The sequence below is a fragment of the Heterodontus francisci genome, chromosome 11 (genome assembly GCF_036365525.1).
Source record: "Heterodontus francisci isolate sHetFra1 chromosome 11, sHetFra1.hap1, whole genome shotgun sequence".
Classification (NCBI taxonomy): Eukaryota; Metazoa; Chordata; class Chondrichthyes; order Heterodontiformes; family Heterodontidae; genus Heterodontus; species Heterodontus francisci.
The window spans coordinates 47,738,014-47,757,755 of NC_090381.1; the positions used below are offsets into that span (position 1 = coordinate 47,738,014).

The 19,742-nt window shown below is 39.4% G+C and overlaps 1 protein-coding gene across 5 annotated transcripts in view; it reads right to left on the bottom strand.

Annotated features, from left to right (window-relative positions):
- Positions 1-19,742, bottom strand: part of LOC137374864 (SPRY domain-containing SOCS box protein 1-like) — a 234,642-nt gene that overhangs the window by 131,214 nt on the left and 83,686 nt on the right. For 3 of the 5 annotated variants that reach the window (XM_068041422.1, XM_068041424.1, XM_068041425.1), the window contains one exon: positions 9,786-10,624. In XM_068041422.1, the coding sequence (XP_067897523.1) occupies positions 9,786-10,479 (694 nt within the window). In that variant the 5' untranslated portion in view covers positions 10,480-10,624. Of the gene's footprint in view, positions 1-9,785; positions 10,625-18,949; positions 19,024-19,386; positions 19,675-19,742 lie in introns of those variants that run through there. The other 2 variants (XM_068041423.1, XM_068041426.1) reach the window with 2 other exon arrangements.

Genomic DNA, 19,742 nt, shown 5'->3' on the forward strand with positions numbered 1-19,742 from the left:
TGGAGTCAATGTTGAGGACTCTCAGGCCAACTCCCTTCCGACTGTATACCACTGTGCCACCACCTCTGGTGGGACAGGACATACCCAGAGATAGTGGTGTCTGGGACGTTGTCTGCAAGGTATGATTCCGTGAGTATGACTATGTCTGGCTGTTGCTTGACTAGTCTGTGGGACAGCTCTCCCAATTTTGGCACAAGCCCTCAGACGTTAATAAGGAGGACTTTGTAGGGTCGACAGTACTGGGTTTGTCATTATCGTTTCCAGTGCCTAGATCGATGATGGACGGCTGGTCCGTCCACTTTCATTCCTTTTCTGAGACTTTGTAGCAGTTAGATACAACTGAGTGGCTTGCTAGGCCATTTCAGAGGACATTTAAGAATCAATCACATTGCTGTGGGTCTGGAGTCACATGTAGGCCAGACCAGATAACGACAGCTGATTTCCTTCCCTCAAGGACATTAGATTCAATAGTTTTATTAAATGAGCATGAAAAGGAATCCTTCATTACACTACTAGGTGCTAAACAGAGAGGCGCACTGACATCTTTCTCAATTGTCTCCCTGTACTCATCACCTGAAGACATTGAATTTCTAACTAGGATGTGGTTGCATAGGTGATGGTCATCCTTAGATGCTTCATCCAAATGTCCATTAATGATGCATGAACCCTAACAGCGAGCATCAACAACCTGACTGTAGGGAGCATCACGGCCAAACCCAATTCTTCCCTTACTAGGGCACTTCTGTTAGAGACTGCTGTATTGTAATCAGCAGTGTCAATACTGGTGGACCTTCCTCAAACTAACCACATAGAACTGCTCCAGTTGAGATTTGCGAATGTAACACAGGCCAGGGATAGAATCAGGAGGCTTCTGGCTTATATGGCTCTCAAAAATTGCTGTATTTCCAAGCTAATGGGCTATCTTCATAATCAACCTACCTGCATCACTGATGCCCTACTTTACTGGGCTTCAGGTTTCCATAGATCAGAAGTGCAGATTATCTTTGTTGTGCAATTAAACCAAAATTATTCCATACATATGGATTACAATCAATTGCAAATTTTCTAACAATACATATATATAACAATACATTGCTATATACAATTGTAGAATACATTCTTCAGTACATAATCTAGAAACTAAAATCAAGTTGCATTTGTATTTTTGCCAGATGATGGATATACCAGGCTGAAAACAGAACAATGGCCAGTTTAGTAGTAACCCAGGATCCTTATACTTATTTTTGGAGTAGTTTCTGCTCCAAAAGTAAAGGTCAAATCTATTTCTCCTCGTCATGCAGGCCCCCACCTGCCAAGAATGGGGCACAGATATTTCGCCACAGGGACATTAAATTTTGAAATTGGTACTGGGAAAAGTACCAAGGTGTTTCCAAGCCCCTGGCTGGAAAGACATTTGCATCGTAACAGACAGTGCTTGGAAAGGACAAAGGGACCACTCCCTGCTCCAAATTAATCCACAATGGACTTTTGATTACCAGACGTTGAAGGTGGAGAGGCTAGCATTCCAGGTTAACTGCTAAGATGGCCGAATACACAAACAGACGTGGTCAGACCAGTTTAGTCACATGACTAACTGGCTGTTGGTTTTTAAAAAATTTTAACTTGCAACAGAGAATTTGAACTCAGAAAGCTGTTTGCTCCTCGACTGAGAACATCTCTCTCCTGTCTGCTCCCACCTCTTTCTCACAGAACTGAAGACCCATTGAAGACACATGAACCCCAAGAGAGAAAGTCTCCTACAGTGAACAAGGTTTAAGAAGAATACTGGGCCCCAACGAAAAGCAAAAGTTACCTACAAAAGGATTACAGTGAGCTCGAAGCACAATAACAAGAAATTCTTCTGATATTGCCTCAAACCTCTCTACTTTATTTTTGTCTTCTGCTCTTTTCTGTCTCTATTTGCATGTGCGCATCGCGTATGCATGCTAGCGTGCATCTGTAGGCTTGACAGGGTAGATGTTGAGAAGATGTTTCCACTAGTGGGGGAATCTCGAACTAGGGGACATAGTTACAGAATAAGGGAACACTCATTTAAAACTGAGATGCAAAGGAATTTCTTCTCTCAGAAGGTAGTGAATGTCTGGAATTCTCTACCCCAGAGAGTTGTGGAGGCTCGATCACTGAAAATATTTAAAGAGGTAGATAGATTTTTGAAATATCAGGGAGTTGAGGGCTATGAGGAGCTGGCACGAAAGAGGAGTTGAGGTTGGGGCAGATCAGCCATGATCTTATTGAATGGCGGGGCAGACTTGAGGGGCCGAATGGCCTACTCTTGCTCCTATTTCTTATGTTGTTCTTAACCGAATTAGAGTTTAAGTTTAAGGTTCAATAAATTTCACTTTTCTTCTTTAAACCTAAGAAAGCCTGTTTATGCTCATTACTTTGCCTTACAATTGGAAAGTTGAGAACAAGGATTCACCAAGGGGGAGATAAAACACAATGTGTTTAAAATTAAACCCTATTACAATAAGATTAGGTGAAGACAGTAAAAGAGCCCTGGACACCTTTACACCTGGTCGTAACACCTGAATTATCCAAAAATTAATACCACCCTTATTCTCTGCTTTCTAGAGAGTATAACTTGGTCATACATTTCAGTAGAATTTTCATTCAGGTGATATGATGCAAACACTCCTTGAGAGGATAGGACAGTACTTTGGACTTAATAAACAGGCTTTCACATAACATTTTGCAAAGCTGTTGAGCTACCTTTACCTAAAGGGAATGCACTGTGCTGGTGAAATAAATTTCAATTTTTTCTTTAAAAATGCTAACACAAGATGTAATTTATATTGTCCAGATTTCCAATTACCTGCCTTCTCAATTAGACACCTGAATTTATGCAAGACAAAGCATTGTGCGAGATACTCCATTATATAGCAAATCGATACTGATTTCCTCTCATCTGGCCCAAGTCAACAATACCGCCAAGATCAGTTTCCATTTAATTCATTCTGCTGTACCATATACATGAGACCACAATTCGGAGACTCGCAATTACCTGGCGATTTCTGTTATTCACCAGGAAAGTTCATTCCATTATGGTGGGTAACGGAGGCTCCATGAACAGTTTTATTTGTATTATTTTATTAAGACTAATGTTAACTGTTAGATTACAAGCACTTCAACATTTGGAGTATATATACAGACTCGCACTTGTACCAATTGGACATTTACGTCAAAAAAGAGGTGAAGCAATTTCAACAGAAGTGTAAGCATAAGTAAAGTGGGACACTAGAATGTTCTTCTGCTTTGCAGCAGAATTAATGTATCTGGGTTCCACTTTAAAAGTATTTAGAATGTATGATTTGTTATTTAAAATTACTTCTGAAATTCAAAGCATAAATTGTGTTTTAAGAGAACTGAATAATAAACTCCATGTGTAATTTATCAATTTTTGCAACAGAGAAGTTCAGTCACAATTTGAAACAATATGCATCTATTATTTAAGTAGTTCAGTGCTAGCACTCTTGCCTCTGAGTCTCTAGGTTCAAGTCCCACTTCAGAACTTGAACACAAAAATCAAGGCTGACACTCCAGTGCAGAGCACTGTCAGAGGTGCTGTCTTTTGCATGAGATTTTAAACCAAGGCCCTTCAGGTCATAGAGTCATAGAGAGATACAGCACCGAAACAGGCCCTTCGGCCCAATGAGTCCGTGCCGACCATCAACCACCCATTTATATTAATCCCATTTCCCTCTCACATCCCCACCTACCCTCAATTCTCATACCACCTACCTACACTAGGGGCAATTTACAATGGCCAATTTACCTATCAACCCACAAGTCTTTGGCATTTGGCAAAGGTGGGCATAAAAGATCCCATCGTGTTTTTACAAAGAATAGGAAGAGTTATCCCTGGTGTCCTGTCAATATTTATCCCTCAATCAACATCACAGAAAGGATATTATCTGGTTGTTATTACATTACCGTTTGTGGGAGCTTGTGAGCAAATTGGCTGTCGAGTTTCCTGCATTACAACAGCAACTACACTTCAAAAGTACTTCATTGGCTGAAAAGCACTTTTGAGATATCCAGTGGTTGTGTAAAGTCTTTCTTTAATATCTATCTTCAAGACATGTCTCGTCACTTTAAATTCTGGGTACTGATTGCTTGTTTTTTCCCAGTGATTGCATATTATGGTCTGATATCTGAAAGCCAACTTTGTATGCAAATTCATTTAGATTGCAAAGCAATTAGAAATCATTTACTAGAGACTGTAGGCTTTGTTGTGAAATCTGTGTTTGATGACTTGTGCAATTGAATGTTTGATCCAATTTCCTGAGCTCCTTTCAGACACATCACCTTTACACATTTTTATTTTGATATCCTAGGTTTTAACTTCAAAGGGTATGAAGTTAAGCAAGCAGCCCCTGTCCTGTAAAACCTTCAGATGTTTGAAATGTTAATGCAAGTGTGATACACAAATTTAATTTTCTTAGCTTCTGGTCAAACTTGCAAAGACGATCAAATGACTGCTTTGCAGCAGTTCTTCTGAGAACTGATGGAGACTCTCTGTGGGTTCACTAATACTCCACATTGCAATTACATTATGGACAATGGTCCAGGGTTAGTAATGCTGAGAGAATTAATGAAAGGTTGCAATGTTAGTTATTTTTGTATCTAAGAGATGTAGGTAAAATTCTGAAAACTACTGTGATCTGCTGTACTGTCTACTACTCCTACTTACTGATTCCTTTCAATAAACCTGCTCCGTAGTTTATATGCTAAATCACCGTCTGAGTATTCATTCGATTGTTTTCTGAAGTCTGGAAGGTCATGACAGGGCCTGTGATGTATCCAGTAAGCTAACCACAGTATTAGGATTTTTGTTTGACCTTGGACTAACTATAACACCAGATATTGTGCATATAAAGTCACATTCTGATTCATAGCAGGTTAGAACTTTCTTTGGCTCCGAATGAGAAGTATTTACAGTAAAAATCAAAAAAAGCAACACTTCTAATATCAGAAAGAAAGCTTAACTTCTATTATCAGGTTTAAAATACTTAACTGCAAGTCATTCAGATTTAGAGTTTGAGTTAGTACATCCATCAATAATGATGCAATGTTGCACCAGAATCAGTAATGAGAGAAACAGATAATCCTTTCAAGGAATTGTGAAAAACAAGCTTTCCATTTTACTACTGAATAATTCTTCCCAAAGGTAGAAATGCTGAATGTCACAGGACAACAAAGGCAAGGAAAAGGTTACTTATTGTGAAACATTTAATTCACAAAGAGTACATTTATACAATAACCAATGTTAACTTGTTATAATGTAGAGTCAGGAATGACTTGTGTAACTGTATCCTAAATTTAGCTTTTTCATTTCTGCAATGTGCAGCAGAATTGCTAATATTGTCAAATAATAGCAATGATTCGTCAATGTGGTTTGGATAATCAAACATTTACTATTTCTGCCGACTACACAAGGATTTGTGGCTAAAGCTTTGTCCGGGAATCTATGGATTATGCACGACCACAATCTTTTTTTGAATCAAGCTGGGAATTTAATGAACAAATTCTTTGCACACTATTCAATGCAATTACAGCATCAGCTCCCAGGGAGAAAGTAAAACTGCCGTTTTAGTCTTATGTTTGCATTGACACATACGTCCCTCCAAAAAAAAAAACACAAGTTATTTTCTCCACTCCGTCCTAACACCCATATATATTTCTAATTTGTTAAATTCTAGTTTTGTTTTTACACTTAAGAGCTCTTCAGTAAATAGCATTCAAGACAATCAGGAGCTTTAGCTGACTTAAAGAAAATGACAATACCAAGCAAAAGAAACAAAATATAAAAAAGCATTTAATTCTTGCAACAACAAATACATAATTATTGGATATGAAGCTTTCCTTGGTCTTGTGTGTAAAGGCAGGCAGTGATCCTCATGGGCTAAAAGTCCCAAGTTCAAACCCCAGATCTTTGGCGAGTACTCTACTCTTAAATTGCTGAAAATAGCAGTAAATCAATATCACGTCAGCCAACAAAAATAAAAATTGGAATTAAATCTTTAAAAGACTAACTCAAATAAGGCTAAAATTCAATGTTAATGATTAAAATTACTTGTAAAATTAAATCACTGGTAGCACATTAGTTGACATTACCTAAGGGTGACAGGTGAGGTGCCACAACTAGCCTGAATACTCTTGATCACTTTCCAGTGACCTGTGTAGGAAATGTGTGCACATGCAAGGAGTGTCAGAAGACAGCAAAAAGTCCAACAGCAATGCCCTCCACAGGCCATATAGGTTGCTAATAATCATTAATGTATGAAAAATGACCATTTAGGTGAGATGCCCTTGGAAATTTATCCCAGCAGGGAACACACAACTTCAAAGGAGAAGGGGGAAAAACAATTAAAGGGAATGGTGGAGGAGGGGGAAATTGATTTAATCTCTAGTGAGACTTGAATTAATTATCTCAAAATAATTATAATCAACTTCAAGTAAAAAGACATTGATTAGAACATGCCTTGACTAATAGAAATTTAACCAACCTCCACTCTATTTAAGCCTTAGGATAAATTTACTGCCTATTTTTGTAGATTCAGTCACACTATAGCGCATACTACTCCGGGGATTTATGGTATCTACAGCATACACTTTCCTCAAAATCAATTCCAGACTTCATCAGGAAACAATCATAAATCAGTGTGAATTTATCACACATTTGAGGAAATTCAAAGTTCTGCCAACCAGTGTCAACACCAATGATCAGTCAGCGTTAAAAAAACTAATCAAAAACAGAAAAAAAGAAATGCTTAATGTGAATGGGGAGGGGAAGAATAAGACTATAATAAAGCTGCACGCATTCATCAGGCTGAAGTGCTATTATAAGCCATGAATTATTTTTCTGGGCAGTTTATTAATTTAAATCCAGTGATTAAATTGCTGCATTGTAGCCACTCACTAATATGATTTACTCTTTGTCCAGTATCTGCCTCATAACACCTTTATCACTTCACCCAAGCAAGATACTGGAGTTGGAGGAAAGTTCATCTTGCACTACATCTAATGTGCAGGTACAAATGAGATCCAATAGTATATTCATTAATGAGTCCTTTTCAGTTAGCAGCTTAACATACACTTTAACCCATTTTGTGACAGTCTGTGTTCTGGATCACTTTCTCTCCTCTTCCCAACCTTCCCAAAACATAAAGGGAAAACAATACTTCTACAGAGTAGTACTGGGGAGAGATGATGTATGTATAATAATCAGACAGAGGCAGCACTGCACAGTTAAAAGGAGTCACAATCACATGGAAGGTGAGAAAAAAAATTATAGAATTTCTTAAAATATTCACAATGATATCCAGGCAAGTAATAAATGAGAGAAATGAATAGCATTCAAGGATTCCTGGAGCACTTTATGTGCTAAAGAATGGCAGATTGATTTTAGTGCAGTTAATTGTACAGTAATGTGCACTGCAGCAAAAAACAAAACAAACAAGCTATAGGAGATAAGGCCGATCAGTGTTTAGTGGGGGTGGTAGGGAAATGTTAGTAATGACAATCCATTTAGGGGTGAGAGTGGGAGGCAGCGACCCATTCTTGAAATGTGCAGTTGAGAGTTTACCCACTGTATAAAATCAATTTATTTTAAGTGTCAGGCATGGCTCAGAGGCAGCACTCTCCAATTTGAGTCAGGAGGTTGTTGGTTCAAGCCCCACTCGGGAGAGTTGAGCATGAAATCAAGGCTAATATTCCAGAGCAACACTGATTTGCATTGGAGAAGGTGCTTGGAGTTTTTTTTAAACCATTCGCGTGATGTGAGCATCATTCGCAAGGCCAGCATTTATTACTCGTCCCTAATTGCCCTGAAGGAGGTGGTGGTGAGCTACATTCTTGAACATCTACAATCCGTATGGTGTAGCTACACCCGTGGTCTGTTAGGGAGGGAGTTCCAGGATCTTGACCCAATGACAGTGAAGGAGCAACGATATATTTCAAAGTCAGGATGGTGTGTGAGGTGGAGGGGAACTTGCAGGTGATGCCTTCCTCGAGATGAGACGTCGTAAACAGAGGCACTATTCAAAGAAGCATGGAAGATATCCCAGTGTCCTCACCAATATTTATCCCTCAACCAACATCACTAAAAACGATTATCTTGTCATTATCACATTGCTGTATTCAAATTGGGTGCTGTGTTTCCTACATTACAACAGTGACTATACTTCAAAAGTACTTCATTTGCTGTAAAGTGCTTTGGGAGATCCTGAGGTCATGAAATATAGATGCAAGTCTTTCACTTTTTTTAGTGGCAAAAGACTGAAACTTTTGCTTCCATTTGCTGATAGAAATGGGATATAAGTAGTCATTGTATTATATTAGTGTTAAGGTTGGATGCTTGCTATAAATATAATCTTAATGCAGGGAAGTCATAATATATATTTAAAGTATAATTTGTTTTAGCAAGACAAATATATGCAAAAAGTGATCTTTAAATATTCTGACCCAGTTTCTCTGATTATTTGTATGATGTTAAGTGCAATAACTTCAGCATCACATTCAACACTGTTCACAGCTCTTGAGCACTCAGTGATTGGCTGAGCCATACAGACCTACAGGATCCTAGGTGGGATCTCCAGTCTGTGCTGAATTAGTTGACCTCCATCAGGATGGTAATAGGGACCTACAATTCCACACCCAATGCCACTGAGTTAGGGAGGCTTGAGGAGGAGGTCAGGAATCTTGCACCCAGCATCTCCTGCTGGAACGATGCATGTGAGGTGACAGAATAGGACTCGTTGTGATGCCCACAATAAAACAGACCATCATCACAGCCCGTCATCAATCACTGTCAGAATTCATAGAAATAATGCTTCTTCAGTGCGATAAAGACAGCCATTAAACATCTACAGAACTGTGTCCCAGAAATAAATCAATGCCATTTTGGAGGTAGGGTGCAGGGGGATAGGTGGGTACAGTAGGTGGTGATAAATACCCTACATATGCAGTTCTGCTTCAGAACAGCTATAAAAAAGATATCCAAGATAAGGCAAATGTCTTCAGCATGAAGGAGACAGTGGGATGGGAAGACAGAAGAAACCAGACTAGCTAGAAAATTTATTCCAACCATGTCAATGTCAATTTTTTTTTAAAAAGACACTGACTTCAGTTGTAAAGGCTGGCTGGAGTCTGCAAACGAAATCCGATCCAAGCCAGAGAGAACCACATCCGACCCCGAGCCCGACCCGGTCAGAGTCCTTCCATTTTTTCCCCTGCCCGACCATCAGTTAACCTACCTTCCATTTTTCACTTTGTTGCTGATCTGCAAAAGCTTAAAATAACTGTAGCAAAACCACCTTTCTAGTCCAAAAATTACATTAACATTGGAGCTACTTACCTGAGGTTGTGATAGAGCGTGTCCGATCCGGCCCGACCCAAGCCCGAATGCCAGACCCAGAAGTGCGACCCGACACGTCGTCGGGTCCGGGTCGGGTAGCAGGCCTTTATTCAGTTGTAAAATGTTTGAAAGTTGCACATTCTTACAATGGGAAACTGAACCCTTGCCTTGGAATGAAAACATTTCCTTGTACAGTATATTTCAGACTCCTCCCTCCTCCACTACAGGACATGCACACAATCTGAAACCACATTTTACTATTTTAGTATTGTGCAGGTTTGCAAAACATCATTTTGAAATATAAAATTTCCTTGAGAGAGATTGTGAGAAAGTCTGATGCCCATATTCTTTACAAACCATAAATTAAATTTACCTTTATATACAAGAAAAGGATTTAAACGTGACTTACGGTCAAGTCCATTGATGTATCTCATTGTTATCTCGCAGTGCCCCCAGACTGCACTGACTATTGGGTACAGTTTTTTCCCTTTCAGACCTCTGAAGGCCACACCCAGATATTGTCCATCCACTATGAAGCTCAGTGTTCCTTCATCCATGTCCAAAACCACCAAGAAACTATCTGGCAGCACAAAAGATTCATCTGGCTCCAAGAACACTGGGTAGGTTAGCCCTGGCTGATTTTTACTATTGTGATATAGTTTGTTGCGACCCAGGTCCCAACCCCACGATTCATTATTACTGCCAACTAATGAGGTGTATCCCACAGAATGCAATGGAGCTTCTGCTTTTGCCACACCAACCACTGCATGTGTTCCTCTTTGCCTTGTAGGCCAGTGAATCTGCCAGACATGAAGCCCTCGCGTGTAGCCAACTTTACCTCGGATACAATCTGTGCTCTGGGCTACTGGATGTCTGTGAAAGGTTACCTTGTCATCTTCTTTTACAAAAATGTTCAGAGAACGGTCTTCATTGTTCCAGGCATGTTTGAGCTGAACCTCTCGAGGAGCCGACGGCATGTCCAGTAGCATGTCAAGCCGAGTTGGTTTGCAGAAGTCAGGACCACGTAACTCTCGCTTAACTGGCCTGTAGGCTGGTTCCCTCACATCCACAGACTTTATATTCCCTGAGATTTTCTGGCCCATTTCTTGCCTCAAAAATCACTGAGAAGGTTGTTTTGGCCTATTGTTACCTCATGTAAGCACTTCACAGGCAGCCAACAGTATGACAAGCAGACTGATTTATTTCCTCCTTCTGCAGTCAGAGAACAGCTTCCTTCAGGGAAAACTCCTGAAAATGAAAAAAAAAATCATGTAAGCTCCAACAAGATGTTTTTCATACGTATATTTTTTCCCTCTTTTCTTCACTAATATTTCATAGCCACTCTCTTGTTTTATGGAATGGGAAGGAAAAGTAAACACTGTACACCCGTAGCTCATACTCCTACTAGACTATAACCAGAAAAAGAACTGAAGGAGGATGCAATTTTCCCACATTACTGCAAATTCAGACAAAACTTCCTCTGATTCATAATGGGATGCAGACATTCTCCACCTTTGCTTGTTCAAGCCCTCTCCCACTTTATACAGTCATTGATGAGTCACTGTGCAGAGAAGCACTTTTTAAAAATTCTTTCAGACAGCTCAGTTTAAATTTCCACTCATATAGTAAGAAATAATTCTTCTGTGCCAAACAAAACTTGTATGTTTCCTGATACTCCTACACTAAATCATGTTCGAGGGAAATTTACACATAATCACACTGCAGTTTATAAATAGTAAATAGTAAAATAAACTTTGGTATATGGGAAATGTCATACCCATTTAAAATTCAGAGTGTTTGAAATGGCTACACATTTTTATTGTGCACTTGAACTTACCACACTTCGACTAAATGCAGTACCAAATAAGCAAGTCAAACTCAGGCAAAGTCAAATGCTCATTGGTAAAACCATCAGGAAAGACTAAATAAGCTGGGGGTCTTTTCTTCATAAAAGAGAAGACAGGGAGCTGATCGGATAGAGGTTTTAAAGTTATGAAAAGGTTTGATAGGGAGAGAATATGGTTCCACTTCTGGGGGTGTCCAAAACTAGGGGCTATAATTATGAGATAGCCACTTTTTTTCCCCAGACAGTGATGAGAATATGGAACTCACTACCATATGGAGTCACGAGGCAATTAGCATAGAAACATTCAAAGGGAAGCTGGCTAAGTACATGAGGGAAAAAGGGATAGAAGAATACATTTACAGCGTGAGATGAAGTAAGGTGGGGAAGCACTTGTGACATTGGCGTAGGCCTGTTGAGCTGAATGGCCAGTTTCTGTGCTGCAAAATTCTATGCAACGTCTTCACCCTTTTCCATTCCTACATTTAAACAAAGAGTGATTTCCTTTTTGAAGCCATATTTTGAAACTTAAAATGGTGAGATCTTACAAATCAAACCTCCACAATGAGCCACCTTTAAGTCTTTTTGAGAAAGTGACATTCCAAGTGGATTGAAGAAAGTCCAAAAAATGTGATGCATCGAGAGTTCCAAAAAGCATTGACAAAGTTCTACATGACAGACGAATTAAACTTAAAGTGGATTCAGGTTCAAAATAAAACCTGGGAATGGATGGGATACTGAACCAGAGTGCCTTTTATACTGATCTTTAGCTACCAGCTCCCAGGCCTCCCACAATCAGAATCCAAATGAAGGTAAAAATCCTGAATTTTGTTAGACTGGCAGCTTTTCTTTTGGATTTAGCACCTGCCACTTGTCTGACTATGGTCAGTAAAAAGTGCCATATGAGCTTCAGTGCCACATTTGCTGATTTTAAGCATACCCCTCCCTCCCCTCTCAGTGATAGCATATGGATACCCATCGTGTGGTTGACATCATGATGTAATGGTCTGACGTTATGAAACAATCACTTTGTATATATGCAGTGCCCGTGCTACGCATGTACATCAGTCAGAATGGATTCTGCTGCAGATTCATGGGAAGATCTTCATCATGACATGCTATGTAAATGAATGAATGGCACTCTTAAGAGTATTAGTTGAATCAGAGGCAAAACCAAGAAATCAAAGGATAAGTTAGACAAGTTGCAGCAGTGACACATGAGGTTTAATACAAAAAAAACGTAAAGTACTGAATATCGAATTGATACGTGACCTTTTCCCCCCATGAATGGTGAAAGTGATAAAAGATCAGCGGTGTTACATGACTCTGCACTAGTCATGTAAAATCACTGCAGAATATCAATAAACAAAGCAAAATAGAATGCTGAACTATTGAAACAATATAAATTGTTAAATTGGAGAAAGTCATATCATAATGCTATTCTGATTATGCTTTTACCCGTGATTTTAAAAGCAATTCCAAATCAGTGCTTCAAAATGGAACCAGTACCTTCTCAGGCTTCAGAATTGGCAAGTTACCATCACCTGCTGTGGAACAAAGTTGGTTTGTCTTTGATCATAAATGTTAAAATAAGGTGTTTCAAACCAAATCTTTTTACTTGACTTATCTATCTCCTCAACACCCCTGTAGTCATCTTGTATTTAAAGTTTGTAAACATCAACGGACTGTCCATTTCCTGTAAGAAATTTACAACTGCACCTTCAAAGCTCCAACTGCCTAGCCTTTGGCCTTCAATTCACCATGCTATATCTGCACCAGTTGATTTGCTCAAGCACTCCCTCATCTCCCCCTTTGTTGCTTCCCATTTCAAATAAAATCCCATTCTGCTATTTATATACCCTGTCAGGTCTCCATGGGGTTATTTACTTTTAGATTATAGAAGTATGTGTACTTCATCCAGCAAGCATTTCACAATTATAAGTACTTATCAACAGTTAAGAAGTGGCATTATATTCAGTTCCCAGCCTATGTATTTTTGGGGGTGGGGGATGGGCAAATTTCATTGAAGACAGAAGAAAATTTTAGAATATATAACATACTTTGTAAAAGATTAAAAAGCTCATCTTAACCTTTCAGACTTTTATCAGGTACTTAGATTCTAATTGTTTCAAGGGCAAAGCCTGGGATGAAGGAGGAGGGTGAAGTACCCCTTAACAAATTCCACTTCCACCGTTGACAGAGGATTATGTTGAAAAGGCAAATGAACACGCTATTCATTCATAAGCTAGAACGCTATTCCTTTGTTTTTGGCTGGGGGCATGGTGGGGAGGGGTGCACACAGGAGGAGTAAAGGTAAAAGGGAAAGGACAGCTGAATCTCACCCCATTCTCATTTCTGCACTTTCCAACTCAGGCATGAAGGAGCAATCAGGAACTGAAATCCTGGCCAATCCTGCCCCAGCCAAGATCAATTAACTCAGCTAATGACCACTGATCAAATCTGGGACCTTTCAAAGCCTGCATAACTCAATATCATGTTGTGAAGTGCATCTGCTGACTGAGTCTCAGAGTAGATAAATCATGTACTGAAATAAAAACATGTCTTGATTTCCTGTAAGATAGAAAGAAGAATGAACTTGCTTTTATAAAGAGCCTTTCACATCCTCAGGATGACCCAAAGCACTTTACAACTGCTGATGTACTTTTGAAGTAGGGAAGTACATTAGCAAATTTGTACACAAGCAAAGTCCTCCAAAAAGCAATTAAAAACTCTAGATATTGGTGGAGGGATAAATGTTGGCCTGGACACTAGGAGTATTCTCCTATGTTTTTTTGAATAGTGCCTTGGGCTGTTTTAAATCCACCAGAGAGTACCTCGGTTTAACAGTTGATCTAAAAGACAGCACTACTGATGATGCGACACTCTTTCAGTAATGCACTGAAGTGTCAGACCACTTTATGTGCTCAAGTCCTGGAGTAGGGCTTGAATTCCTGTCCTTGAGTCAGAGTTGAGTGTGCTACGGCGCCAAGGCTGCCCAAAGACACCAGCGTTTTTTTTTTTAAACTGCTTACACACAGTTTAAGGTTTGTAGTTCTCAGGCAAGCACTTAAAAGTCATGTTTTCCAAAGATTTCTAACTCAGTTGAATTAAACTGAGTAAATTTGACATATTTCACGACTAATTAAAATTGGATTTTTTTTGGTTCTGGTCATTTACTGCTTTTTATTTACAAGTTATTTCCTCAGATTTATCAATGAGCAGCCACGGCCCAGTGTGGCAGGAATGACAATAAATGGGCATGCCTCTTCAATTTCTCTTACTTGTACTATTCCATACCCTTACCAAGAAAGATCTGACTTTTTTAATGTATCCATATACATCTCTTCATGTATTTGTGCCAGAAGTAATGCCAATAGCGAATCAAATACCCTGATGATATATTCCTTGCTTTCTACCTGTGTTATCTACTTGGCTGATAAGAAGTGTAGGAGAATGGTTTTGGCAGCTTTTTGCTTGTATATTTTTCATTCCCAAAGTTTCTGACTTTCACTTGTATACTTGTAAATTTACTTCCAGTGATCCTGCAAGGGGACCAAACTCCCCCGATCTGCTAAATAACCCTTGATCTAATTTCACTGCGATATGGCTTGGATCTAGATAGTCTACCAGAGGTATAGTTTAAAATTATAAATTTTGAACATTCAAAAATCTTCAGGCTCTTGCTCAACAGATTTTGAAAAGCTACTTTTTTTTGGATTTGCTACATGCATTGGACACTGTGTCAGACTTTTTAAATAGTATAAATTCTGTAATATTTATGAAAGAAATCTTGATCCAACTCCAGAATAACTTTGCCTTGTAGTCATTGAGATAATAGGTAGGCCCAGAATTTCCTCCTAATTTGCATTCAAATTCACGCATAGTCTGGGTGCAAACAAGCCGAACAATGCAAAAGATCATGGAACTTTGGGCATAAATGCATTATGTTTGTAACTACACTGTCGTGTGACATTGATCACAAGTCGTGGGAGTCAGTTGCCAGCATTCGCCAGAGCTGGCGGGCAGCCATAAAGACAGGGCTAAATTGTGGCGAGTCGAAGAGACTTAGTAGTTGGCAGGAAAAAAGACAGAGGCGCAAGGGGAAAGCCAACTGTGCAACAGCCCCAACAAACAAATTTCTCTGCAGCACCTGTGGAAGAGCCTGTCACTCCAGAATTGGCCTTTATAGCCACTCCAGGCGCTGCTTCACAAACCACTGACCACCTCCAGGCGCGTATCCATTGTCTCTCGAGATAAGGAGGGCCAAAAGAAAGAAAGAACACTACGCCTAAGAATCCACGATCTTTTAAGCACATTCCATTGAACCCTGCGTCCACACAACACTGGTCATGGCTCAAGCACAGAAACAAGAGTTTCCTCCAATTGTACTTGCTTGGGTTGGAGGTGTGGGGAGGTGGGGTTCATTACATTGTGTCCAGATTCTCAGGTACGCAGGCACCCTTGGTCACATGAATCCAGAGCAAATCAGCTGGCTAGCAATAAATTAAAGCCTTACACTGGCCCTGCTGTAGCAGAAATAACACTTCAACACTTGCTCATTTCTGGTTCTTCCTCTGCAGATAGAGAAAAGTTAAAAATACATTAGACTCTGTACAGTATGATTTCAATTAATTAATGTACTGTGACAGCCTAAGAGTTGGAGGCGGAGCAGGACTCAAAGGATACTTAGATTCAAATTGTGTGTTAAATCAATCCCAAGTGATTGATGGGGGAATTACCCAATCATCTTTGTTCTGGCTGGGACTTGCAGGAAAGCGAGATTAAGTGCTCTTTTATCTTGTAGTCTCCAGTCTCATAGAGGAGAATATTTTTCCCTCACCTTTACTACCACCCAATACTAGCACTTTGAGGCTCTATTGCTCTGACCCAGTCAAAAAACAATTAAGCTCATTGATTGCACAGATTCAAAAGCAATTTTACATTCCTGTTTAGTTAGCACAGAGACTTGAGCACAATTTCACCTCAGTCAGTCTATATCCTACTAAAGTTTGCTACTAACTGTGGTTTAATAAATTTCCAAGCTTTGTGTCATCTGCCAACTTTGAAGTTTTGCCCCTTTTACCCAAGTTCAGGTCGCTAATATATATCAAAAAGAACAATGCTCCTAATACCGACCCTTCGGGGACACCAGTGTATACCTCCCTCTCGTCTGACAAACATTCACAACTACTGTCTGCTTTCTAACTCTTAGCCAATCTTGTATCCACATTGCCACTGTCCTTTTAATCTCATGGGTTTCAATTTTGCTAACAAGTCTGTCATGTGGTGCCTTTGAAAGTCCATTTATAGAGTATCAACTGCACTATCTTCATCAACTTTCACTGTTATTTCAATGAAGAACTCAAATCAAGTTTCTCAGGCATGATTTGCCTTTAACAATCCATGTTGCAGTTCCAGTTTAATTACCTGAAATAGTAATTATTGAGAAATATTGTTGGCACCAGGTGCAGCTGTTGCAGAAGATATATTTACAATATATGTTGGTCTTGCTAGTGACGTCTATATCCTCTGACACAACTTCTCTAACATCTGAAGCAATTACTCTACCAATGAACAGCAAGAAAAAATATCCACCTGATCAAATTGCATTGCTGTAATATTTCACACCTTACAGGGTTCTGTAAAATATTTCTAACTGTAAACACACTTTTTAAAAATGTGTACAACATTATAAACTACATCAAATGCAAAATAGGGAACTTTCTCAAAGACCCACCTGAAACATGGTAAAATTGAACAGCTCAATATCAGACAAATCAACAAGAGCTTTGAAAGAAACTCCACATCACCATGACAGTTTGAGAAACAAAGGAAACATTTCTGTAACAAATCTCACACAGAAAAAAGGAAAAAAGAAAATTTGGTCAGGACATCTGCAAGAGTGACTGAAAATCATTTTTTATTTCAGCAAATCATTTTACATTTTTAAATGAAAAGTATCAAACATATTTTCTGCTGTCTGTTGGAATAAGGGGACACTTCAGAAAATGCATTGAGCTTTTGCACAAGTTTCAGCAGTTTTGAAGATTGATTGTAAACACAAACCATTAATGAGAATCAGGCTCACAATTTTACTGCAACCAGTTTCAAGAAAATGTAGGAATGGAGTTCTGCTTGAAATGGGTTGAGAGCACATCAGCAATAGTATTTCAGTTGACCAGACTGCACAGGAAACAGGGGAATCTTTTGATTCCGAAGAACAGTAAAAACAGCCAAAAGATTTTCTTTCCTCTTCTGAAGGTGTTGATACCTTGTTGGATGGTCCCATGGCTGTCAGTTATCTATGATACCTCACCTACATGGCCATCATTCAGGTGTGAGCCCTAACAGTGTGTGCTAATAGGTATTTGACAACTGGGAAAATGCAGCATAACCTAGGAGTGTCCAAAATATGACCTGTAACAAAGCCAAGACAACTCAGGTTTACTTTTATTTCTAACCCACTGGTTTATTTCCTTTGAACATTGTGGGTCTGAAGGGTTCAACAGGACAAAAACTACATTGTTAATTCTGCACCCCAACTCCACCCCCCTGCCCCCCCCCCCACAAATATATTCATTTCATTCTTTAGCAATTCCAATCACATCACAGCTTAAATGTCCTTCAACATTTCCTGTTCAAATTCTTTCATCATTTCCACCTATGACCAAGTCATCTTCCTTCACTGCTGGCTCACCAATGTAAAATCCTATATTAGAACACCAGGGTCTGTTGGCATCAGCAATTTAAGATACATGGAAATTAACTCTCAGATTTACAAGTTACATGTGGACTGTGAAGCTCTCTGGTGTGCACCCAAGCAAACAACAAGATTGATACCCTTGCCTTACCCAATTCTACTTTCATTCAATGACCAGCAAGGGCCATTCAATATCAATAAGAAACAGGACATATAGAGTCATAGAGAGATACAGCACTGAAACAGGCCCTTCAGCCCACCGAGTCTGTGCCGACCAACAACCACCCACTTATACTAATCCTACATTAATCCCATATTCCCTACCCATCTCCTACCTACACTAGGGGCAATTTACAATGGCCAATTTACCTATCAACCTGCAAGTCTTTGGCTGTGGGAGGAAACCGGAGCACCCGGCGGAAACCCATGCGGTCACAGGGAGAACTTGCAAACTCCGCACAGGCAGTACCCAGAACTGAACCCAGGTCACTGGAGCTGTGAGGCTGCAGTGCTAACCACTGCGCCGCCCACATCTCTTAATCTCAAAGTTGCTTAAGCTAAACTGTAACGTGCATCACTGTCCTGGTTAAGATAAGCAAATCCAGCGCAAACTGAGGATCAGACCCATGACTTTCCCATCAGGATGAGTCAACTAAACTCAAAGAGCCATCAGAGGAGTTCAGCTTCAGCTATTCTTAACTTTGTTTGAAGGGACTAGATTTTTCTGCGATTTAGTATACATTGATCTTACAGCAGCTAAATATATAAACTACAGAGATAAATTGGATCATTTTTCCCAGGAATATTTAACAGTTGAGTATGGTGCAACATCATCTACAACAACCACTGCAGCAACCAATTTCCCCCCCTCTATAGCTCAGTATTGTTGGCAAGAAACCCATATCTTTCACCACAGCAGTTAGTTCTTTATTTTAGAATAAGTTTTAAAATATATTAATAATACAGGCTTTAAATTACCTTCAGATATACTGTCCTGTTTTGCTGCACATACATGAAATTACATTTGTACCTTTTAACATCTAATGGAGCCCTCAGAATCATTGCAGATCAGACAGTAGAGATGCAAATAGGCCTTTTTGCACACAAACATTGCTGCACCAGTCTTATACCAAACCTTTGTAATCAGTGTAACCTTCAAGAACTAGAGATAACAAAACAAATCTTGCCAAATTCATTTTAACAAAGATAAACACTGTGCTTAATTTGACAGTAGTGCCTTGCAGGACAGTGTTGGGTTGTCCCCCAGCTTACTGATTAGGGCTGACATGAAAGTTGCTTCACCTTTTGGCATTCACTCGGATTTTTGATTAAAAAAATAAACTGTCATTACAATCTATATTCAATAACTGCTCAAATGAATATACATTTCGAAGACAAATGTAACTCTACATGAATGACAAAGATTAGCTTTTGAGAGGATAACATTAGCATAGAAAAAATACTCACCACAAAATCAGCCAGTTATTTTTGAACTGAATTAGAAGGTACACATACAGCCCCTTCTGCAGAAATGGACCTAACCCATTAACATACTGCTGTCTTGGTTGAAGCTTTTGTAGAAAAATCACTAACTAGGAGCAAGCACTCACATGCTTTTAATCAGGAACAGCAGTTTAGAGAAACCAAATAGAAAGAGAGAGAGGGAGGGAGGGGACAGAGAATTCTGAACCAACTTAACTTGCAGTGCAGAAGCTGTGGGAAACGTACATCTGTGCAGTAATCAGCAGCAAACAAACAGGGCAGAAGTACGTCCTTGCTCAGTGTGAAGCCAGGCAAGCAGATATAGATTGGATAGAAAAAAA